This window comes from Myxocyprinus asiaticus, chromosome 18 (genome assembly GCF_019703515.2).
Source record: "Myxocyprinus asiaticus isolate MX2 ecotype Aquarium Trade chromosome 18, UBuf_Myxa_2, whole genome shotgun sequence".
NCBI lineage: Eukaryota > Metazoa > Chordata > Actinopteri > Cypriniformes > Catostomidae > Myxocyprinus > Myxocyprinus asiaticus.
Genome location: NC_059361.1, coordinates 9,945,665 through 9,970,115, shown reverse-complemented (window position 1 = coordinate 9,970,115; position 24,451 = coordinate 9,945,665). Strand labels below are relative to the sequence as shown.

Genomic DNA, 24,451 nt, shown 5'->3' with positions numbered 1-24,451 from the left:
CACCTGAGATCCAACACTTCAACATATCTCAGCTGTTCCATCTTAGAAGCTTTCTCAACTCAGATAAGAGAAATTTCTGATCTGATGTATTATACACACATAGAAATGAATTAGATATTTCTACATTTACATTTCTATAGAATATCATATTAAATTCTCTCTTGACTGCAGTCTTTGACAGATGAATTGGTTTTACTGTAACACAAGCCATAATTAATAATGGGTCTTTATAGAACAGACCGAGTTTAAAACTGTGACCAGCTGCTTGAACACACACACACACACACACATGTGACTGCTGAATATGCATCATGTTACTGACATAGACACGATTTGTTCTACATCGTTTGGACATTTAATCAGAGTTGCAATTTCTGCACAGTTTTAGGTAAATGCATCTTTAATGTGGGTCCATATGTGCCAGAAACAAGCAGAGAATGAGAGGACACAACTCTATTCCAACAGAGAAAGAAAGAGATACTATGTCTGAGTAAGCATACAAGAGACAGAGGCCAGTTGTCACACGTTTTTACCCCAGTAAATATTTTTCAGGGTAGGTTTATTTCTGTTCAAATACAAATATTTAAGTCTTGACAATAAATTAGGTAAACATTTCCACCATTATTTCCCAGGAAAAAAAAACACAGTTCATTTAGTAGCAACGTATGTGGTCGCACAATGTGGGGCAAGTTGTCACAATGGGAACCTGCTATTAAATAGCTCATTAAAGACATTTTATTGGCTTTTCATCCAAATGTAAACAGTAAAAAAATGTAAGTAAAATAAATAAATAAATAAACAAGCCAATTCATGAAACAGTAAAAAGAGAAAAATATCAAACTGCTGTTTTTGCCACCAGATATTGTAATTAATCAATGTGACAACCTGCCCCCACCTGACATTTAAAAAAAAAAAAACTCTTGACATGAGACAGTTCAACCTTACAGTACCTAGACTTAGTCTTCCCTATTACAACTACTTTGTGCGTATGGTTGTGTGTGATTCTGACACTCACTGGCATAGTCTGGCCTCCATGAAGACTGTTAATAGCAGCCTGAGCTTCTGCGTGACTGGAAAACTTTACAAAAGCACAGCCTGTGAGACAAAGGGAGAGAGGGGGAGAGAGAGAGAGAGGGGGGGGGGGGGGGGGGCGTTATTTAATAGAGTTAAGAGTTAGAGTTAATTAGCACTGTTGTCATGTTGTCTCTGCTGTCAAAGGAATTAACTAGTTTAATTGGGCTGACTCAAATAACTGTCTCTAACTCAAAGCTTTATTAGCATAACTGAACAGTATTTCAATGTTGCCAAAGCTTTTGATACTGGTGTATGGAATAGATACAACAACTGTAGTTAATTAAAAAAGTATATTAAAAGTCAGATAGTTTTGACTCAGAATTCTTGATATAACCTCTATGCAGTACACCATCCACCCCCAGTCTGTTTTGACTATTAACAAGCTTAATATTTACATAGAGAGCTGTGAGCTGAGATCTTTCAGAAAAGAGATTATGATGACAAGAAGTATTTTCCATTTAACAAGCCATAACTGTTTGTGTGTGCATGTATGTGTGTGAGAGAAAAGATTAGTACACTTTGTAATGATGGTGGAGTCAATAATATAAAATCCTGCATCCCATAACTAATAGCGCTGATCATCGTTATCAGCAAAACCCATTTCTGGAATCAATGGGAGTCAATGAGAGGTTAAATTGCCTTTATTTATCTTTTCTAGAGTAAACAATGGAATTGTTATAGTAAAAATGAGTTTTTCAGTATCAAATGAACACTGAGTTCAATTTAAACCGAGCACATATTTTTTACAATGCGAAAATGCAAATCAATGGACCCTAACGGGTCCTTTCCCACCCAGTACAAAAACTCGCCCTGTTAAAGAGATAGTTCACCCAAAAATGAAAATTCTCTCATAATTTACTCACCCTCACCCACATATGTATGATTTTTTTTTTTTTTTTTTTCTGCAGAACACAAATGAAGATTTTTAGAAGAATATCTCAGCTGTTAGTCCTTTCAATGTGAATGGTGACCAGAAATCTGAAGGTATAAAAAGCAGATAAAAATCCATATCTTCAGAAGTGATATGATAGGTGTGGGTGAGAAACAGATCAATATTTGTCCTTTTTTTTTACTATAAATCTTGACTTTAACTTTCAGATTTCTGTCCACCATTAACTTGCATTGAAAGGACCAACAGAGCTGAGATATTCTTCTAAAAATCTTCATTTGTGTTCAGCAGATAGTAAAAAAAGACTTAAATATTGATCTGTTTCTCACCAACACCTATCATAAATATTGCTTCTGAATTATGGTATGAGAGTGAGTAAATGATGAGAGAATTTTCATTTTTGGGTGAATTATCCCTTTAAGCAGTAAAATATGTTCTGTTGAAGCAACTTTGAGAAGAACCTTTTATTTAGACATTAATTCATTTGAGTAGTACTGGAATGCTCACTATACACCTTGTCGACTGTGTATGAGAATCCAACACATAACACAACACCATCTTTGCAGTGTAAAGGCGGCTATAAATGGAAAAAATTGATGGAAAGAAGAAAAGACCATTTACGATTCAGAATGCAAATACATGCATGGAAGAAGTTCAAATCACAATTCAGTTTACAAATATCACAACGACATCATCACTGTTGGTTACATTTCAAATGTTGAACTTTCTATCTATCTATGCAAGTGTATGAGAGATTTTCAAACTTTAAGCTTAAATTTCTTGAAAAGTATAAAGTTTATTAGGCCAAAAATAAATAGCACACCTTAGGCTTTAAATTGTTTACAAAACAATGTTTGAATTGTGCCTTTACATTAAACAAATTGGGCTGGATTAATTGCGGATGTTTAATATTTAGAATTAGAGGTTTAGAAACAACTTTAATCAGAATGCTTAAGGAATATCAATACAGTGCTGCCTTGCATCAGCGCATGCACCTTCATCAAACACACATCATCACTCAAGAGCAGCATCATGGTTTGGGGATGTTTTTTCTCCAACAGGGACTAAAAATCATACAGGTAAAGAGGGAAATTGATCGAGCTAATGTACTGCACAACCACGAGCCCTATGACTCGGGCAACAATTCATCTTCAACAGGGCAATGACATAAATATAAAGACACTCTGGAGCAGTTTAAAAACAGAAAGGCCCAAACCCAGTGAAATGACTTCAACAATTCAACATCCAGTTTGGTCAAGTGCGATCTGTTTCACCAGAAAATATAAGACAGACTGCTTTTTTGGGGATATTACATAGAAGTACATAGTTTGTAAAGCTATTATGGGGCTGGTTTTGTAAGTTAATTTCTTCTCTGAGGACAGTAAAATTCTGTTATGTTCACCAACATTTCTTCATCAAGTCAAGCCAAGTCATTTTTATATGTATAGTGCTTTTCACAACACACCGTTTCAAAGCAGCTTTACAGAAAATCATGCATTAACAGAAAATGAAACTGTAATATCTAATGTCATGTGTATTCTGTTCAACACACATCAAATGCACAATCCCTCAGGACATCAGTTCAGTGTTTGATATATATTTGAACAAATCTAATCAATGTTATTTGATTTAACATCATCATTGTCTCAAGAAGCCATTAACGAATGTGTCGTCGAAAAGACTATGCCAGAAGCCAACCAATCAAATATCAGCTGTGAAATTACTCTGTTCAGAAATGGTGCGCATAAACACCTCAACTGAAAAGCAAAAACAGTGAGCAAACGCATTTAAACAAAAAACTAGGGCTGCATTTACATTTTCAAATCATTCTGATGTTTTCACCAATATACAGTATAGGACAGATCTTGTTATATGTGTGTAAAAATGTTCTGTACAGTTCACATCTGATTTGAGGTACTTTCAAATGTGGTTCCAAATCCGATACAAATATCATTTCAACTGACTTCAGTAGTTCCCAAATTAATGTAATCCTGCAGTGAGGATAGTGTAAACATATGTGGCTTGCTGTCCCTGGCGGAGGGCTCGAGGCTCAAGACTTGACCTGAGCTCAAGGGGGGCGCTCGCCATGTGTGCCAGATGCAGATGCAGGGGGCTTGAGTATTTTGAGATGCCGGATTTAAGTGGAATCCTCTGTAATAGAGATAGTGTGCTAGCAATTGGAAGGGCTGGATGGGAGTTGACAGATTGAAAATGAAAATACATGCCCTCGTTAGAGGCAATGTCAGGGTACATGCTTGCATGTGCGTTTGCAATATTAACGGGCTGAATCCACAGGCGCGGGACCACACAGCGTTCAATGGGAGAGCGTGCGATTCGTGTGAGAATATTTTAGCTGTATTATACTGAGCTTGTTCGGAGCTGCGAGCGGCTGAATCCATGGGCGTAGGCCCGCATGGCATACAACTAGATTTTTGTGGATATTATGCATTTAAGGAAATTCCCTATGCAAAAAGGGCTGAATCCTCAAGCACGGGATCACACGGACTTAACAGGAAGAGCCTGTGTTTTCATGTGAACAGTTCATGCTGCATATAAGCAAGAACTCACTCTGCGATACAAATGAGTTGAGTTGTCAAGTGCGGCGTTCGAAGTGAGGGCATATAGTAGATGATATTTGAATGAAATTGAGTGAGTGCTGCGTGGCAGTGAGCTCGCGCTAAAATGTCTGCGTTGGTTTGAAAATAAGTTGTAATTACAGTATCGGTCGATTGGAAGGAGTTCTCTTTTCCCGTGTTCCAAAAGGGATAAATCGCACTCCGAAGGGCACTTTGAAGGGAGAACGATTGTGATATTCATGTTAGAAGTTGACAAACAGAATCAATCGCTGAATGGATCACACCCTATACGAGCTGCGCAGCGAGGTAATGAGGCTGAAAGGAATCATCTGTGCGGGAGAACCAGATTGAAACGCTGGGGTGCGTTGGAATGGTGATTGAATTAAATAGTTAATCTTTTGTTTCCCTTGCGGTCAAATGAAGCTGTAATAGTGCTATGGTGGAATGAAGCCGGAGCAGCGCCCATTCACGGAAGTAGGCTTATGTGATGGACCGCTCCGGGTGGAAAGTTTAGATAAGATAACATATGAGCAGTCATAGAGAGCTGTTTCACATGTATACAGAGCCGAAGCAGCCAGTTTGCAGAAGCAGCTTCATGCAGTCAGCCGCTCCCGGTGGTAAATTTAGATAGGAGAACATATGAGTAGTCATAGGGAGCTGTTTCACATGTATGAGGCACTGAAGTAGTCGGTTTGCGGAAGCAGCTTCACGCGAACGGACCACTCTGGGTGGAAAGTTTAGATGGGAACAAATGAACAGTCGTAGAGGGCTGTTTTGCTTGTATACAGCGCTGAAGTAGCCGGTTTGCGGAAGCAGCTTCACGCGAACGGACCACTCAGGGTGGAAAGTTTAGATAAGAACATATACACAGTCTTAGAAAGCTGTTTCGCATGTGTACAGCATCGAAGCAGTCAGTTGCGGAAGCAGCTTCAAGCAATGATCTGCTCCGCGAATAGAGATTAGGAGGAAAGACAACACTTAAAGTGGTAGCAGTTGATGCTGTGAAACGAATGAGCTGCTGTGGCAGCTTCTGTTGAAACGAGAAGATTTAGACAGAAGAGCTGTTCTGATGAAGGCAAATGCTTTGCAGAAGAGTTGTAATCTGATGATCCGAGTCACTTGTATGGGTCTGTTCGTGGGCAATGTGCGGGGCCGAATGCCGGAAACTCTCAATGCTACGTAGAGGTAAGCAGCTGTTTATACTCTTACTCTGGCACTCTACACAACCAGATGGTGTGTGTGTGTGTGTGTGTGTGTGTGTGTGTGTGTGTGTGTTTTCATCTGCATTTAGAAGATATTGAGTCATGTTATTTAGTGATCAAAAAGAGAGAGAGAAAGAGAGAGTGTGTCAGTGGGAGATGGGAGAGAGGTGTAAGAAAAGACAGATAGGATAGGTGAGAGATATAGCAAGAAAGATGATATGTTTGGAATGGAATACTAACATACTGAATACTGTACAATATATACAGTATACTGCCTACTATTTAAAGAAATTGTATGTGAAACCATATGCAATATGAAAAAAAAATGTTTTTACAGCAGTATGCTGTTTTTGTATTTTTAATTAAATTTTGTGGAAAAAATTTCCCCATGAAATCAAAATTCGAATTTTGTGGCTTTTAGTTCATGTCTGTCAGCTTTAGGGTCAACTGGTATACTCCTAAAAATATACGAATGGAGTTCTAGCAGATATATACAATTAAAATTTGCAGTCTTTCTCTTCTGGGAAAACGGACCAAAAATTTGTGGTGGACCGCACCACAGCTTGCACACATCCAACTTTTCTTCCTGTTGGGCACTCATATATTTTCTCCATTAGTATGTTTTTTAATAGCCTGGATCAAAACTGTGTCCCTCTGAATCACGAATGTTGCGCGACACTCCAAGCAGGCGATCTGGGCTGAGTAATCTGAAAGCGGTCAGGAGACTGATGCTCGCTGGATCCATACGCGGGCGATAGAGCAACTTCAAATGCACTTCATGTGCACTATATATAAATGTCTTATTCACTGTGCACTGTGTCTTTTTGAGAGAAAATGCGATTGATAATGCGCACATACCATCCGTGGTTGCTGGACAAATATAATACAAATTCTTTATGTGCAAACAAATGAATAAAAATGGATGACTAAACAAAAACCAGGATAAACTGTTTTCTACCACCTAAACCACACAAAATCTTATTTTTTTTAAAAAGATTTTTGTATTATTATTTTTACAAACATAAAGTTTTGTGTGGAAGTTGGGAGTGTTTGTTCCCATATTTAAGAAATCCAGGGCATTTTGTCACTGTTGGTGGCATTTTTGCCCTAATCCCTTGTTAGTTTCTGACTATATACCTATATGTGTCTTTGATACATAGTAATAGTAGTATGGTAGTATGCCATTACAAACACAGTCAGTGATAGAGGCAGACTGAAAGTGAAATATTGCAAAATCAGATGGAAGAAGGGAGAGATTAGAGAAAGAGAGGAGTAGAGAGACAGTTGTGTAGGTGCTGACCCTTACTGGCCCCATCAGGCCCCCGGAGGACGGTGCACTCCTCTATCTGACCAAACGACTCAAACAACCGCCGGACATCCTCCTCGCTTTGCTGTTTACCCAGCATCCCCACAAACAGCTTCCGGTCTTCTGAGAGAGAGAGAGAGAGAGAGAGAGAAAGAGAAACACATTACCTCACATTCTCCCACCATACACACCAGAGCTTTAACTGCATCAGAGAATGCTGTGAATCGACTGATTTCAATGGGAATGGTGCGCCACATGGGCAAAAGTATGGAGCCCCTTAGAGGACAGGATGGGATTTTTTTTCTGAAATAGTTTTGTGTGCCCTCGCAATAAGTTTTGCATTCCCTCAAAATTGTTTGCGTTCCCTCGCAATCAGTTTAGTGTTCCCTCGCAATAAGTTTTGCGTTCCCTCGCAATAGTCTGCATTCCCTCGCAATAAGTTTTGCATTCCCTCACAATAAGTTTTGCTTTCCCGCGCAATAAGTATTGCGTTTCCTTGCAATAAGTTTTGCGTGCCCTTGCAATAGTTTGCATTCTCTCACAATTAATTTACCGTGATTTTACTATATTAACCATGTTTTAACCATGATATTCATAATGAAACCATAGTGATAATACAGGAAAACAAAAACTTTTTTTTTTGCTGAAAACCATGGCTTTACTATAGTAATATTGTATTAATTATTAAAAGTAAGTTAAGTAAGTTACTATGATTTTACTAAAAATACCATGGTATTTGAAATAAAACCATAATAACCCAAAATAATTATTTTTATTACCATAGTTTTTGTTTTCCTGCATTATTACTTGGTTTTACTACGAATATCAAGGTTAAAATATGGTTACTATCGTAAAACCATGTCAAATTTATTGCGAGGGAACGCAAAACGATTTCCCAAAAATTGGGCTCCGTACAAAAGTGATGCTCTGTCATGAGTTCAAAAGTTTTACTCTTACTGCAACACACTCTGACATAGGCCTCGATTTACCAATGAGAATTACAAACAGACCTTTGATTAACAGGCATTAGGACTGGTACTCTTCGAAGCTTATTCTGGTCCATAACTGTCCACGTGGTTGCATTCAATATTCATCAGACAGTCAGTGTACATTCTGGGGGCGGTCCATAGGCTGAGGCTGAGACTAGACAGGTCCACTTTCAAAAACAAATTTACTGTATTCTGGCTTGATTCCAAACACTGCTCTTTCCACACCCTCAAAACTAATCTTCTAATTGCTATTTCTATCCATTTCAAATGCTCTGTCACAGCTTTCTCTAGAGTATAAGTGCACTGACACTCATTTGAATGTACTTTACATTGTTTTATTTAGTCCTTAAGTCCTTAAGTCCTTCATTGCTTGGTAATATTACAATATTTTCATGCCAATAAAGTTTTTTGACTCTGACTCTGTGAAAGAGCTCTAGAGAGGGAGTAATCAATATTTCATGCCCTGTTAACGGTATTTTATGATTTAGTCAGATCAGTTGAAACGGAGAGCTCTGTAAAAACTGCTGAGGATTTCAAAAAGTTCCAAAGAAGAGAAAGTTCAGAAATATAACCAAGGCATATGAATAAGAAAGGGAATACACATACACATACCTCACAACTAAGAGGAAGGATCATTTAAAAAAAAACTCTGAATTGTGTTCTATAATCTCTGACACGTTTGACTTGTATTACTTTATATTTTGAGCTCCATTCACTCATATAATAAACACCTGTATGTATTCATTCATCAGTTAAGTCTCAGTACTTTATCATGTTGGGCTGACAGCATGTTTTCCATCCATATCAAGTCTTACATAAGCAGTTTTAATTAAGCTCTGCAATCTTAAGAGCCTATGCTCAGATAATTTGTCTTCTGAACTGTATGAGAGCTTTACATTATGCATACGAGCACTCAAAGAGTCGTGGGAGAAGATGTTGAGTCCCGAGAGGCAGAGATTAGAGACAGCGGCACAGTTATTCCACAGAAGGGAGAGAGATATAGCTGAGATACAGCCGAGATACGAGCGAGATACTGTATTTTGTGAATATAGTCATAGCTAAAGGGCAGTGTTAGGTACGAAGCACAGCAGAGTTCATCATTGACTATATTCATAATATTAAGCATTTTTAAACATAAACATATTACATTATAAAAATCTTAAGGTTGGTCAGTCCCACCAGGATTTCGCGGCACTTTTTCCTGATTTTTGCGTCCTAAAATGACTAAATTTGCTGCGGCTTTTCTCAAAATTTGGGGTTGTTTTGCAGTGAAACCTCACAAATCATAATTATATACCTTTGTAATTGTTTTAATTACATTGCAAATGCAATTACACTTAAAATTTTAGTGCACAATAACTGAATATGCAGTTAGCAAGAAAAAGAAAGAATTACACATAAAAATAGGCTACCATACATTTAGGTAAAACCTGTGTGTATTGGAAGACCCTTAATTATTTTTGTTTTAAAATTTTCTGCCTCAGATAATGCAAGAAAACTTAGTTTCTTAGACTTAGTCTAAGTTTAAAATAAACGTGCAATAAATCTGTAAACTAAAAACATCAATTAGGATTCATTAGGCCTGTTGCAATTATAACATTGTCTGATATTGAAATCTGATATATAGCCATATACAAACAAATACAATTCATAGAGTTCATCTATTTGAGCATTTATGTACAAATTCAAATTCCACAAGTGCTTCAAACAAATATGTTACATATATGAAAATGGCCATTTTTGTCATATTTTGAAATATACTGTATGTATAAGTGACCTTTTCATATCAGTAAAAAACATTTATTTTCACCATATAAGTGTTCAGCATAAATTGCCATTTTCAGAATTTAGCACTTCAAATTCTAATCACATTTTACAACACAACTAATGGGAATTTTAAGTGAATGTTAGGGTTTCTGTGTATAAACGCAGGTTTTGTGTCATATTCCCAGCACTCAGGGTGAAGATTAAACACTAGCTGTGGTGTATGTGGCATGTGTGCAGTCTGCAGTCCCGCGAAAGTTTAGACAAGGATTTTGATAGTGAACGCACAATGTGGAGGAGACGAGGCAGAGACACTTACACTGTTACTATGGAGATAATACAAATGGCAGCTGTGCATTTAGATATGTTGCGACTGCTTCAAGCTTTTCAAGCATTTGTTTTGCCGCTGTTAAAATTTGCGGAAATTATAAAAAATTGCAAGCTATTGCAAAAAAATGCGGAGATTGATTGAAATTGCAAGAATTCTTGCAAACGCAAGATCGCAAAATCCTGGAGGGACTGGTTGGTCTCTTAGGGTGTAACACATACACTTCGGGTTACATGACAGTTTCGGGTTTGGTCATCAAATTTGACATTTTCAGTCATGTCAAGTTGGGCACAGGGTCTTAATCATTGCACAGGGTCAGGTTTAAATGTAATGCCTGTGCTGTCCTCTAAGGAACCATTTACACCTGGTATTAAGATGCGTTTTGGCCAATCCAATGCCAAGTGGACAGGCAAGACACATTACTGTTTACACCTGGTCATTATATGCAACTCATTTTAATACTTGTGTTCAGATTTAGGAACACTATGGTCCTAATAAAGTGCATGATGTGGTCTTCTGCTGTTGTAGCCCATCTGCCTTAAGGTTTGACGTGTTGTGCATTCTGATATGTTGTTCTGCTCACTACAATTTTACAGAGCAGTTATCTGAGTTACCGTAGACTTTCTGTCAGCTCGAACTAGTCTGGCCATTCTCCGTTGACCTCTCTCATCAACAAGGAGTTTCCATCCACAGAACTGCCGCTCACTGGATGTTTTTGGAGTAAACTCTAGAGATTGTTGTGTGTGAAAATCCCAGGAGACCAGCAGTTACAGAAATACTCAAACCAGCCCATCTGGCACCAACAATCATGCCACGGTCGAAATCACTGAGGTCAGATTCCACCCCCCCCCCCCATTCTGATGGTTGATGTGAACATTAACTGAAGCTCCTGACTGATATCTGCATGATTTTATGCATTGCACTGCTGCCACATGATTGGCTGACTGTAGTAGATAATCGCACAAATAAGTAAGTGTACAGGTGTTCCTAATAAAGTTCACAGTGAGTGCACTGTATGTCAGATTCTCTATAGCCATTACTGTTTTATGACCCAATTATAGAAGAGAGACAGACAGAGACAGAGAGACAGAGACCAGGTGGAGGTGTGTCACTTCAGTGGGCAACTGGGGCAGCAGTGTGTGTGTGTGTGTGTGTGTGTGTGTGTGTGTGTTCGTATAATTACCCTCATGAATACCCATGAGATATCCATGTTTCATCTGTACTTATTTTTTTTGGATGGACAGAAATTCTGACACAATGTACACATACATTTTACACATTCTTTTCTTCAGCCTAAAAAACAATACAGTTTGTGGTTGGACGCTCTACATATCAGACAGACATTTCTTCCTGTGTAAATGGGTAGTTCTTAGCCAAAAAGAAAGCTTAAAAAATGTCCCAGGCCACCAAATTAATGAATAAACATTATAATAAACTCATTCTGTAACTAGCTGCACCTGATAAAAATCCTATATCAAGATGGCGCCGTGGATAGCAGCCTTTGTGTGGAGCTCTCCAGTTCTTTTGTTGTTTTTGTTTGTTTGTCCTGCGTTTAGTAATTTTATTCCAATCAGTTGCACCAGGGATGAACTGCTGAACAGTCAGCAGCACATAACAGACAATCGTTTCCCGGTTTTGGACTATTCGGACACTTTGCTGGACATTTTAGTCAGAAGCGCAGCTGTGTTGTTCAAGCGTGCCTTGAGACGCAAGCAAGGGAAGTGAGCCGGCGCACTGGTCAAACTCCGTCAGAGTATTCATCTAGCGAATCTCTACTCTCTCCCTAACAAAACGGATGAACTACATCTCCTCACCTGAACAAACAAGGACTTCTCAAACTCTGCTGCCTTGTGCTTCACAGAAAACTGGCTGAGTGAAGCCATTCCGGACAGTGTATTACATCTGCCGGGCTTTCAGCTGTTCAGAGTGGATCGCATTGTGGAGTTAACGGGGAAAACGAGAGGCGGTGGAACATGCTTTTACATCAATGAATGTTGGTGTACAGATGTAACAACGTTAAAGAAGATGTGCTGTCCAAATCTGGAAGCACTCTTTATCAACTGTAAGCCTTTCTACTCGCCATAGGAGTTTTCCTCATTTACTCTGGTGAGTGTTTATATTCCTCCACACACGTGCGTGAATGCAGTGCTGCAACAGCTGGCTGATCACAGACACGGAGCAACAACACCCGGACTCACTTATTATTATTCTTGGAGATTTTAATAAAGCTAACCTCACATGTGAACTGCCCAAATACAAACAGCACATTACATGCCCCACCAGAGACAGAAATATACTGGATCATTGCTACACAGCAATAAAGGATGCATATCGCTCTGTCCCTAGAGCAGCTTTGGGACTCTCTGATCACTGTCTGGTTCATCTTCATCCAACCTACAGGCAGAAACTAAAACAGCTAAACCTGTAGTAAAGACTGTAAAGAAATGGACCAATAAAGCAGAGCTGGAACTACAAGCCTGCTTTGACTGCACTGACTGGAATGTATTAGAGGCTGCAGACACCAATCTGGACGAGCTCACAGATACTGTGACATCATATATCAGTTTCTGTGAGGATATGTGCATTCCTACTAGGACTTATTTAACATACAACAATGACAAACCATGGTTTACAACAAAACTCAGGCAGCTTCATCAGGCAAAAGAGGATGCTTACAGAAGTGGGGATAAAATCTTGTACAATCAGGTCAGGAATACACTGAATAAGGAAATCAGAGTGGCTAAAAGAAGCTACTCTGATAAGCTGAAAAACACGTTTTCAGCTAACGACCCTGCATCAGTGTGGAGTGGTCTGAAAGAATTTACTAACTTCAAGACACCATCCCCCAACATTTTAGGGAACCAACAACTGGCTGAAGACTTGAATGTGTTTCCCACCACACACCTGCTCTGACCTTCACTTCACACAAACATCAACACCTCTTGCAACCCCCCCCCCCTGCTACTCAACCTGCACTTAAGATCTGTGAAGAGGAGGTGTGCTGTGTCTTAAGGAAACAAAAGACAAGGAAAGCACAGGGCCCAGACAGTGTTTCACCAACTTTTCTAAAATCCTGTGCTAACCAGCTGGCCCCCATCTTCACACTGTCCCAAAGAAACCCAAAATCACAGGAATTAATGACTACAGACCCGTCGCGCTGACGTTTGTGGTCATGAAATCATTTGAGAGACTGGTGTTGGCCCACCTGAAGGACATCACTGGACCCTTTCTAGAGCCCCTTCAGTTTGCTTATCGAGCAAACAGGTCTGTGGATGATGCAGTCAACATGGGATTGCATCATATCCTTCAACATCTGGACAGACCATAGAAATATGCAAGGATCTATTTTGTGGGCCTCAGTTCAGCTTTCAACACCATCATCCCAGCTATTCTCCGAAAAAAATTACACCAATTCTCTGTTCCCACGTCTATCTGTCAGTGGATCACCAGCTTTCTGACAGACAGGCAGCAGCTAGTGAGACAGGGGAAATTCACTTCCAGCACATGTACAATCAGCACTGGTGTTCCCCAGGGATGTGTGCTCTCCCCACTACTCTTCTCCTTGTAAACCAATGACTGCACAGCAAAGGACCCCTCTGTCAAGCTCCTGAAGTCTGCAGACGACACTACTGTCATTGGTCTCATCCAAGATGATGATGAGTCTGTATACAGAAGGGAGGTTGTACAGCTCACTGCTCACTGGTGCAGTCAAAACAACCTGGAGCTGAATACAGTGGGGATGACTGTAGGAGGAACACCCCAACACTGTCCCCCCTCACCATTCTAAACAGCACTGTGGCAGCAGTGGAATCATTCAGGTTCCTGGGCACTACCATCTCACAGGACCTGAAGTGGGAGACACACATTGACTCCATTGTGAAAAAGGCCCAGCAGAGGTTGTACTTCCTTCGCCAGCTAAGGAAGTTCAACCTGCCATAGGCGCTGTTGATACAGTTCTACTCAGCAGTCATTGAGTCTGTCCTCTGCACTTCAATAACTGTCTGGTTTGGTGCAGCTACGAAATTGGGCATCAGAAAAGGACAGTTTGGACTGCTGAGAGGATTACTGGTTGCCTCCTTCCCTTCCTTCAAGAATTGTACACTTCCAGAGTGAAGAAAAGGGCTGGAAAAATCACTCAGGACCCCACTCACCCAGCCCACTACCTTTTTGAACTGTTGCCTTCTGGATGGCGCTACAGAGCACTGAGCACCAGAATGGTCAGGCACAAGATCAGTTTGTTCCCTCAGGCTATCCATCTTATGAGCAGTTAAAACTGCCCCATTGAGCAATAATTATGTGCAATACACAGCTTAGTCTATTTATATTTATCCAACATACCATACCTCTTCTGTCATACATTCCCTTGCATCTGTATATAACAGATTTGTATACTGTACACACACACACACACACACACACAAAATACACAACAGTATGTATATATATATATATATATATATATATATATATATATATATATATATATATATATATATATATATATATATATATATGTCTTATTGTGTATTTCTATATATACTTATATTTTCTATTCACTTTTTTATTTTTATTTATTTTATTTTTTTTATTGTTATCTCTGTCTTGTTGCTGTATTGTTTGTGCACTGGAAGCTTCTGTCACCAAGACATATTCTTTGTATGTGTAAGCATACTTGGCAATAAAGCTAATTCTGATAAGAAAATATTTATTGTAAACTAGCTCAGCTGATGCACCTAAAAGCATAACATCATCTTTCTCTCGATCATTATTTCTCTGTGTGTGTGTGTGTGTGCATGTGCTCAAGGGGACCAGAGCTCCACTCACATCAGGGGCCTCTTGAGCGCACTGTGTCAGCTTTACAAGGCTAATTAACTAGCCATAAGTGCAATAATGAACATTTCGGACATGTTAGTCTAAACTGAGGAAAAATTAAATTACCCACTGAGGATGCTGGAAGTTCCTGAAGCGCAGCGATGAGCGCGAGAGAAATTCAATTATCTTTTCATTCCTGGACCTATGAGTTATATTCACGATCTCAGCATCTGAGACATATACTCACACACACATACACACACACACACACACACACACACACACACACACACATTACATGAGATGGATTGCTATTAATTAGTGTTTACACCTGACCTGAGCTGCACTTTAGAAACCGCTTAATCTCTCATCCTTCGACCGCTGCTGGACTTAGAGCATTGATAAATAGCCATAATGACCCCTGAGAGGCTTTCAGACCAAGAGCCACTGAGAGCAATGACATCATCCATGATGTAATCATCAACCATGATGTTCACACTAGGGATGTCAGAAGCAATAGTATTTCAGTACCAATACAATACTACAATCTAATACCAATCTTTTTACTAATTAGTAACTACTAATTATAACTTTAATAGTTTATAAAGCCCTCTAAATTTGAACATAAACTCAAAGTTAGTACTTAAGAGATGAAAGAAACTGTACAGCTAACTTTAATTACATGCCTGTTTCTCAGTCAAACTGAAAAGAAACCAACCCAAAATCTGAAAGCTTGTCAGATTGAGATCGGGCTCACAAAAAAATGAGACAAAAAAATATTTTTTTTTTAAAAGTCTATTTAAAAAAAAAAAAAAAAAAAAATCAAATGTAGTTTTTAAATACAATTTAAATAAAATTGTATATATTTTATAACAATGTGTAAAAAACACTGCTTCTTGAGTGTTTTGTTTTATTATTAAATACAGTCTTGAACCTGATGCAAACCCAAAGTTATACTTGAAAAAATGTATTAAAAAATGAGAATGTTTTTGGGTACCATCGAGCTAATATATATATATATATATATATATATATATATATATATATATATATATATATATATATATATTCAGTATATACACTGGCAGCCAAAAGTTTGGAATAATGTACAGATTTTGATCTTATGAAAAGCAATTGGTACTTTTATTCACCAAAGTTATTCACCATCAACTGATCACAATGTATAGTCAGGACATTAATAACATGAAAAATTACTATTACAATTTGAAAAAAATGCTCAGAACTTCTTAAACTACTTCAAAGAGTTCTCATCAAAAAATCCTCCACGTGCAGCAGTGACAGCTTTGCAGATCCTTGTTATTCTAGCTGTCAGTTTGTCCAGATACTCAGATGACATTTCACCTTACGCTTCCTGTAGCACTTGCCGTAGATGTGTCTTGTCGGACACTTCTCCCGCACCTTACAGTCTAGCTCATCCCACAAAAGCTCAATGGGGTTAAGATCCATAACCAGAGGTGGGTAGTAACGCGCTACATTTACTCCATTACATTTACTTGAGTAACTTTTTGAAAAAAAGTTTACTTTTAGAGTTGGTTTAAAAGTGGGAACTTTTTACTCTCACTCAAATACATTTCTAATTAATTTTTTTTTACTTTTACTTCTTTACAATGGGTGGCGTTGCTGTCGTTACATCACTGTCTTTAATTTTAATTAATGTCTAATTTATTGAGAGATTATTGAATGGGACTTTTACGCGAGCAGATGTTCACACAGCTGCGTGCGCTGAGCTGCTGTCACAGACTGCCACTCAATCACTGCTGCAGCATCAAGCTCTTCAAAGTGAAACACGTTCTTCGCTCCGCACAGTGAAAAAAAAAATGTATAGTTTCGTCATGCAGTGCCTTCATATAACACCAAGACAAGCTGATATTTCAAGATTAAAATCACAGCTCCAATTTAAGGCAGCACGCTGAGGTCAGTTTTGGCTCTACTCCTAACACGTACTTTTCTGTGTAATAAGATGGTCATTTTCAGGGTGATAATGTAACTGGGCTCTTACGACATCAGTTTTTAAGTGTACATTTTTAAATCAGTGCAGCAATATATCAGTGCGCTTTGTCCCGCATCCCGCATGTCATGAGCAGTATTTACGCATTTACCCGCGCCCTCGCGGGGGTACTGGAAACTATTGCAGCTACTTCAGGTGGATTTACTGTATAAATCCATGTAAACATCCAAGTTAAGTGTAAATCACTGCCATTCGCGTGATTGACAACTGGAGCGCAAACAGACAGCATTTCTGCACGTGCAGAGCGAGGTGCGAGGGGCGCACGCATGTGAGATGTGCGGGCATGAGGCAATCGTATGGCGAGTGGTTGTGTCAGCAATTGTTCACTCATTCACTATTTCCTATATAGTGAATGGCAGTTAGTGCACTATATCTCAGCAGTAAGTGAACGAAATGAGTGAATTCAGACACTGACGTATACACCGAGTGTCAGAGCTCTGGGCTGTCAAATGTGACATTTTAAAATACTTGGGCCTTACTTGTTATTCTTATTAAATAATATATTAACACAATAAATCTACATTCTGTCATTTTTAATATATACTGTGTGTTAATATAAAGAGTAAACACATTTTATCAAATAAAGAGTATGTTTTGTCTCTCTGTATGTTATTATGTTATTTTAATCAAGTAATGATTTGTCAAAAAGTAATTTACTACATTCAGCATGAAATAAAACATTGCAGGAGTGAAGGAAGCAGTAAACTCCCAGCTTGTACGTCTTCCCTGTGGTGGATTGTGGGAAATTAACCACTGTCGAGTGTACATCAAATGTACACTTTAAATTAGAGTGCATAATGAGTGAACAAAAGTAGGGAAAAAAGTGGCTCACTCAGAATTCAGACACTCCTACAAAATGGCAGACACCCGAAATAGTGCACTATATAGTGGATAGGGGGTGGTTTCAGACACAGTGAGTGTTCCACGACTGGGGTTGGTGCCCTACTCACTAGAATGTGTATATGCATTTAGACAGCGGCGGTACTGCTGTACAGAACTAATGATCTAAACACTTACGACACTGAAAACTGTAACTACACTGAAATAAGAATCCACACAGGACTTTAAAAGCTTTGAAATAGTGAAAGAAGGCATTAATAAAGCATGATCTTGCTTTGGTTTATATTTCAGCATTATATATAATGTCCTTGTGGGACATTTTCACGTTTTCACTGTAATAATTACTAGAAATGTTTCTAAACCTCTCTTCTTATTGACAAATTCATCCAGATCTGACAAGAGCCCTTAAAAGGATAGTTCACGCAAAAATTACAATTCTCATTATTTACTCACCCTCATGCCACCCCAGATGTGTAAGACTTCATCTGCTGAACTCAAATGAATTTCTCAGCTCTGTAGGTCCATAAAATGCAAGTGAATGGAAGACTCCAGTGGTTAAATCAGTATCTTCAGAAGCGAAGTGATATGTGTGGATGAGAAACAGAGAAACAGATCACTTTCACATTCTTCTTCTTGTGTTTTTGGTGATTCACATTCTTCTCTGCATATCGCCCCCTGCTTTCTAGCAAAAAATGACAAATATTGATCTGTTTCTCACCCACACCTATCATATCACTTCTGAAGACATGGATTCAACCACTGGAGTCTTATGGATTACTTTTATGCTGCCTTTATGTGCTTTTTGGAGCATCAAAATTTTGGCCTACAGAGCTAAAATATTCTTTTAAAAAATCTTAATTTGTGTTCTGCAGAAGAAAGGAAGTCATACACATCTGGGATGGCATGAAGGTGAGTAAATGATGAGAGAATTTTCATTTTTGGGTAAACTATCTCTTTAAAGTGATAGCTCAGCCATAATTTAATATTCTGTCATAATTTCTCTACCCTCATGTTGTTCCAAACCAGTGTGACGCTTTGTATTATGTGGAACACAAAATATGTTAGACAGAATGTTAGGGACTGACAGTCTCAGTCACCATTCACTTTCAAAATATAGAGGGAAAAAAACACATTCACTGAAAGTAAATAGTGACTAACAGGCAAACGTTCTGTTTAATATTTCATTGTGTTGCATGGAAGAAAGAAAGTCATATGGGTTTGGAACAACATGATGGTGAATGATGACAGAATTTCCATTAATAATAATAATAATTCTGTAGTACATGTTCAGTGTGTATTATGTAATGGGATATAGGGGAGTAAATGTCTATTTTGTCATTTGTGAAAGTAATGAGTTACTCACTACTTGAGTACTCTTTTAATTGGATACTTTCTTACTCTTATTCAAGTAATTATTTATGTAAGTACTTTTACTTCTACTTGAGTAATTATTTTTTAAGTAATTGTACATTTACTTGAATACAGTTTTTGGCCACTCTACCCACCTCTGTCCATAACACTCTTTTCCAATTATCTGTTGTCCAATGTCTGTGTTTCTTTGCCCACTCTAACCTTTTCTTTTTGATTTTTCTGTTTCAAAAGTGGCTTTTTCTTTGCAATTCTTCTCATAAGGCCGGCACCCCTGAGTCTTCTCATTACTGTTGTACATGAAACTGGTGTTGAGCGAGTAGAATTCAATGAAACTGTCAGCTGAGGACATGTGAGGTGTCTATTTCTCAAACTAGAGACTCTTTTCAAAACTAGAGCATTTATCATCTTGTTTAGTTGTACACCTGGCCTTCCACATCTCTTTCTGTCCTTGTTAGAGTCAGTTGTCCTTTGTCTTTGACGACTGTAGTGTACACCTTTGTATGAAATCTTCAGTTTTTTGGCAATTTCAAGCATTGTGTAGCCTTCATTCCTCAAAACAATGATTGACTGATGAGTTTCTAGAGAAAGCTGTTTCTTTTTTGCCATTTTTGACCTAATATTATCCTTAAGACATGCCAGTTTATTGCATACTGTTGCAACTTAAAAACAAACACAAAGACAATGTTAAGCTTCATTTAACGAACCAAATAGCTTTCAGCAGTGTTTGATATAATGGCAAGTGATTTTCTAGTACCAAATTAGCAATTTAGCATGATTACTCAAGGATTAGGTGTTGGAGTGATGGCTGCTGGAAATGGGTCCTGTCTAGATTTGATAAAAATTTATTTTTTAAAATAGTGATGGTGCAGTTTTTTTACATCAGTAATGTCCTGACTATACTTTGGGATCAGTTGAATGCCACTTTGGTAATTAAAGTATCAATTTCCTTACGAAACAGCAAAATCTGTACATTATTCCAAATTTTGGCTGCCAGTGTATTTATACAAAATAAAAAAAACTTCCTAAAAATAAATGTTTTTTTTTTATTTATTTTATTTAATTCAATTACATTTTATAATTTTTTATTAAAAAAATTATATATATATATATATATATATATATATATATATATATATATATATATATATATATAAACAGTAGCTACTGGAGTATTAATGTATTTTTTTATTAATTACAAACCTGAATCCTGATGCAAACCCAGCATAATATATAAACAACAGATTTGAACCTTGTCTGAGATCAGAACGTTTTGTAATTCCCATCAGACTCGGGTCGACAGAAGACTTTTAGACCACACACAAGCACGCAATATTTCCAGAAACTCACACAAACTTGGCACAGACTAGGGCACAGAAAACAAAACAAAACTCACAGACAGCTGCTGTGTATGATAAAAGATTTCAGCCAAGGGGCTGCAGCGTAATTCAAAAACTGTGTGTGTGCATTAAGGGCAACACATCAGAGAGCACTATGGCACTGATGCGCTCATTGCAGTGTGCTGGCACTGCCACGGCCCGCCCTTGGCATTCATCTATGCCACATCACGGGTAGAGACTCAGACCGCCCAAAACTCTGATAAATATGCATATGCTCACCAGATGAGAAAGAGAGAGTCTGGGCAAAATGTTCTTGTTTTAAAAAAGCCAGTACCCCTTAGTTTACGTCACATGGCAAAAGTCTCTTGACAGCTTGTACCCTAAACAAAAGCACTGAAGCAATGCTACTTGCTATTGCTAGTCAGTGCCAGGTGGTATTTACTGTATAATTTATACAAAGAATAAGTTAAAATTAAATAAAAAAATAAAACATTATATAATATAATATAATATAATATATGATAAACCATGGTTTGCTACTTGCTATTGCTAGTAAGTGGAATTTATCATTTATACAAAGAATAATTTAAAATATAATATAAATAAAAATATATATAATATAATATAATATAATATAATTCAATATAATATATTTTTACATGTACCAGAGAGTATTAGGAGCTTGGTAGACAGCTACTATGGGGACCTGCAGATATGTCATCCAACACAGGACTACACAACTCGATGGCAGCAACTGGAAAAAGGAATAGCGATGGGATGTTCAGTCTCTCCCATCCTGTTCACTGCTGTGTTCAAGATCATCCTAACTGGTGCAAGACAAATGGTCAGAGGAATCAGTGCACAATCTGGGGTGAGATTACCAGCTCTGCGCAGTTGTATGGATGATGTCACAAGCATCCACCAGACTGCTGCATGTACAAACCAGCTCTTGAAAAGGCTGGAAGAGCTATTGGCATGAGCCAGAATGAAGATTAAGCCAACAAAATCACATAGTCTTTCTATTAGAAAGGGGGTGAGAGATGATTGGGTTTCATTTGAGGTGGTGGGGAAAAGAATCGCGGCAGAGCAGCCTATTCAAAGTTTAGGGAGAGAATACACAGCAGATCTTTCAGACAAACGCATGGCAGAGTTGGTCCTGAAGCAACTGAAAGAGGGCCTGGATAAGATTTCAAGGTTTGGTGTTACCAGTTTACACTCTACCATCGCCTGATGTTACCTGTAATCTGTGAGAGATTTCTGCAGCGGCAGTGGCAAGGATGGACACCAAGGCCAACAGTTATATCAGAAAGTGGCTAGGTCTGCCATGTTGTCTCTCAGATGTAGCATTGTTTGGAAGAAATGCTTTACAACTGCCTCTAAAATCACTAACTCTGGGCTACAAGCAGGAAAAGACCAGACTTGTTTTGGAGCTACGAGAATTGACAGATTGTAAACCAGGCAGTTTCAAGACTGAAACATCAAAAGAGTTTTTGAAGAATATAGTCAGGAAGAACAGGCCTTGGATGGGGAGTGGCTTCAAAACTGAGGTCAGCAGCCTCCTGAAAACAGAGGAAAGCAATGGTAGTTACGGAAGTAACTAGGATGGAAGAGCAAGGGCGCTGGACCATATGGGAGGGGACATCTGATAGAGTTTTAGGATGGGCTGACCTGTGGAAGGCACCCCAGGCCAGGCTTAGTTTTCTAATAATATCCACCTATGATACCCTACCAAGCCCTGGGAATTTGTCTCTGTGGTATGGCAAAGAGAAGAGTTGCCCCCTCTGTGAGGCCCCAAGAGCAAACTTGCAGCACATATTGGTTGGGTGCATGACCTGGCACAAGGACGGTACAGGTGGCGGCATGATCAGGTCCTGTGGAAGCTGGCAGAGATCCTAGAGGTGCATAGAGTAAAGGCAAACAAAGTCAACCATGCTCCCCAGAGGCAGAGTGTTGATTTTGTTAAAAAGGGAGGTGCCGCACAAGGCACAGCATGGAGAGAAGCCAGATCAGTCTTGGTGCCTGGAAGTGATTGGTCAATGATGGTTGACCTTGGCTAAAATGTTCTTACCGAGGTTGCCATTACCACGTTGAGGATGGATGTAGTGTTGTGGTTGACTTCAGCTAGGAAAATAGTAATTATTGAGCTTACTGTTCCATGGGAAGAGGGTCTGAAGACAGCTTATGAGAGGAAGAAGCTAAAATATGCTGATCTGGCTGCAGAGTGCAGGGAAAATGGATGGAGGACTGCTACCTATCCTGTGGAGGTTGGGTGCCGAGGATTTATGGGAACATCAATGCAGCACCTATTTAAAGACATTGGCATCATTGGAGCAGCTTTAAAAAAGTATTTGAAGGAATTGGCAGAGGAAGCTGAGAAAGGGAGTTTCTGGCTATGTTTAAGAAGGAAGGACAAAAAGTGGAGGGTTCAGAAGTAGGAAACTGAGGAATAGGGAACCTGGGTGATATGTGGTGAGGGCTTGTGCTGAGGTAGTATGCCATATGGAACCAGTGGCACTGAGTTACGAGAGATAGTTGGCCAATGGGCTGGCGCGTATGGTCCTGTCGAGGTATTATGACATATAGAACCCTGATTGCAAGTAATTTGTGAAGGAAGGATGTCTGGATGGGAAGGTAAGGATAAGAGGCGTTGGAGGGGATCCGGTGTCCAGCTGTGGGGGGTGGCATGGAGATGTCCCTGACTGCTGCCCCACCACCAGGAGATGTTCCGGGATTAATAGGGCGAAACATTGAAGATAGCTCCCGGCTGATGACCCCACAGCTGGGCTGAAGACACTAGTGGAGATGCAGCAGGCAATAGTGCCTGGCAGGCTATTACAGCAACCTGTGCATCTGTTTTAATATAATATAATATAATATAATATAATATAATATAATATAATATAAAAGTGAGTTGCCACTTGCTATTGCTAGTCAGTAGCAGGTGGTATTTATAATTTAAACAAAAAGTTAAAATATAATATTCTTTATAAGTACAAAAGTATAACATAACAGAACAGAACAGAATAGATAAACCATGGTTTGCTAGTCAGTGGCATTTATAATTTATACAAAGATTAAGTTAAAATATACTATACATAAAAAGAAATACAAAAAATATAAATAATAAATATAATATAATTGTAAGGGACTCACACTAGGAGGAGTTGTAGAATCCATGCGCAGGTGTTTATTAAAGCAAAACACAGAAGGAACAGGTCCAAATTGTAAGGCAGGTAAACGTGGTCAGAGTACAGGCAAAAGTCGAAACACAGGCAAAGAATCAGATCAGCAAACAAACAAAGGCAGTAGTCCAAAAACGTGAGTCCAAAAAACAGGCAATGAAGTCATACACATGAAACAAACACTATGAAAGAATGTTCAGTGAGGCAGGGTAAACTGGCAATAAATCACAGTGATTCTGTGAACTGGGCTGGTTTAAATATGGTACAAACAGGAAGAGGATGATGCAGAGATGGGACGAGTCAGCATTCGGGTGATAGCTCCCACTGGTGGTTGGATGAATGAATGAATATCTGGGATGTAACAGAATCCCCCCCCCCCCCCCCCCATGAACACCTCCCAGTGTCCTTTTGCTTGCACCCCTTTGTCTGGGTGCTGGGTGGGTGGGGTGCTCTCGGTGATAATCATGAATCAGGGAGGGGTCTAGGATGTCCTTGGCAGCTACCCAGGATCTTCCTCTGGTCTGTATCCTTCCCAATCCACCAAGTATTGTATCTGGCCCCCTCTTCGTCTAGAGTCCATGATTTCCTTCATCAAGTAGGCAGGAGATCCATAAATCTCCAGATGTGCTGGAGGTTCCATTTCTGTGGTTTCAGGGCCAGGTGCAGGGTGGACCCGTTTCAGTAGTGATACATGGAATGAAGGAGAGATGTGGTAGTTAGCAGGAAGCTCTAGTCTATAGGTCACTGGGTTG

At 38.9% G+C, this 24,451-nt stretch overlaps 1 protein-coding gene across 1 annotated transcript in view; it reads right to left on the bottom strand.

Annotated features, from left to right (window-relative positions):
• The window catches only part of celf6 (CUGBP Elav-like family member 6), a 186,641-nt gene that overhangs the window by 39,510 nt on the left and 122,680 nt on the right, over positions 1 to 24,451 (bottom strand). Inside the window, exons 4-5 of the mRNA XM_051724999.1 lie at positions 7,042 to 7,170; positions 1,016 to 1,095 (exon numbers count right to left, since the gene is read on the bottom strand). Coding sequence (XP_051580959.1) covers positions 1,016 to 1,095; positions 7,042 to 7,170 — 209 coding nt within the window. The remainder of the gene's footprint in view (positions 1 to 1,015; positions 1,096 to 7,041; positions 7,171 to 24,451) is intronic.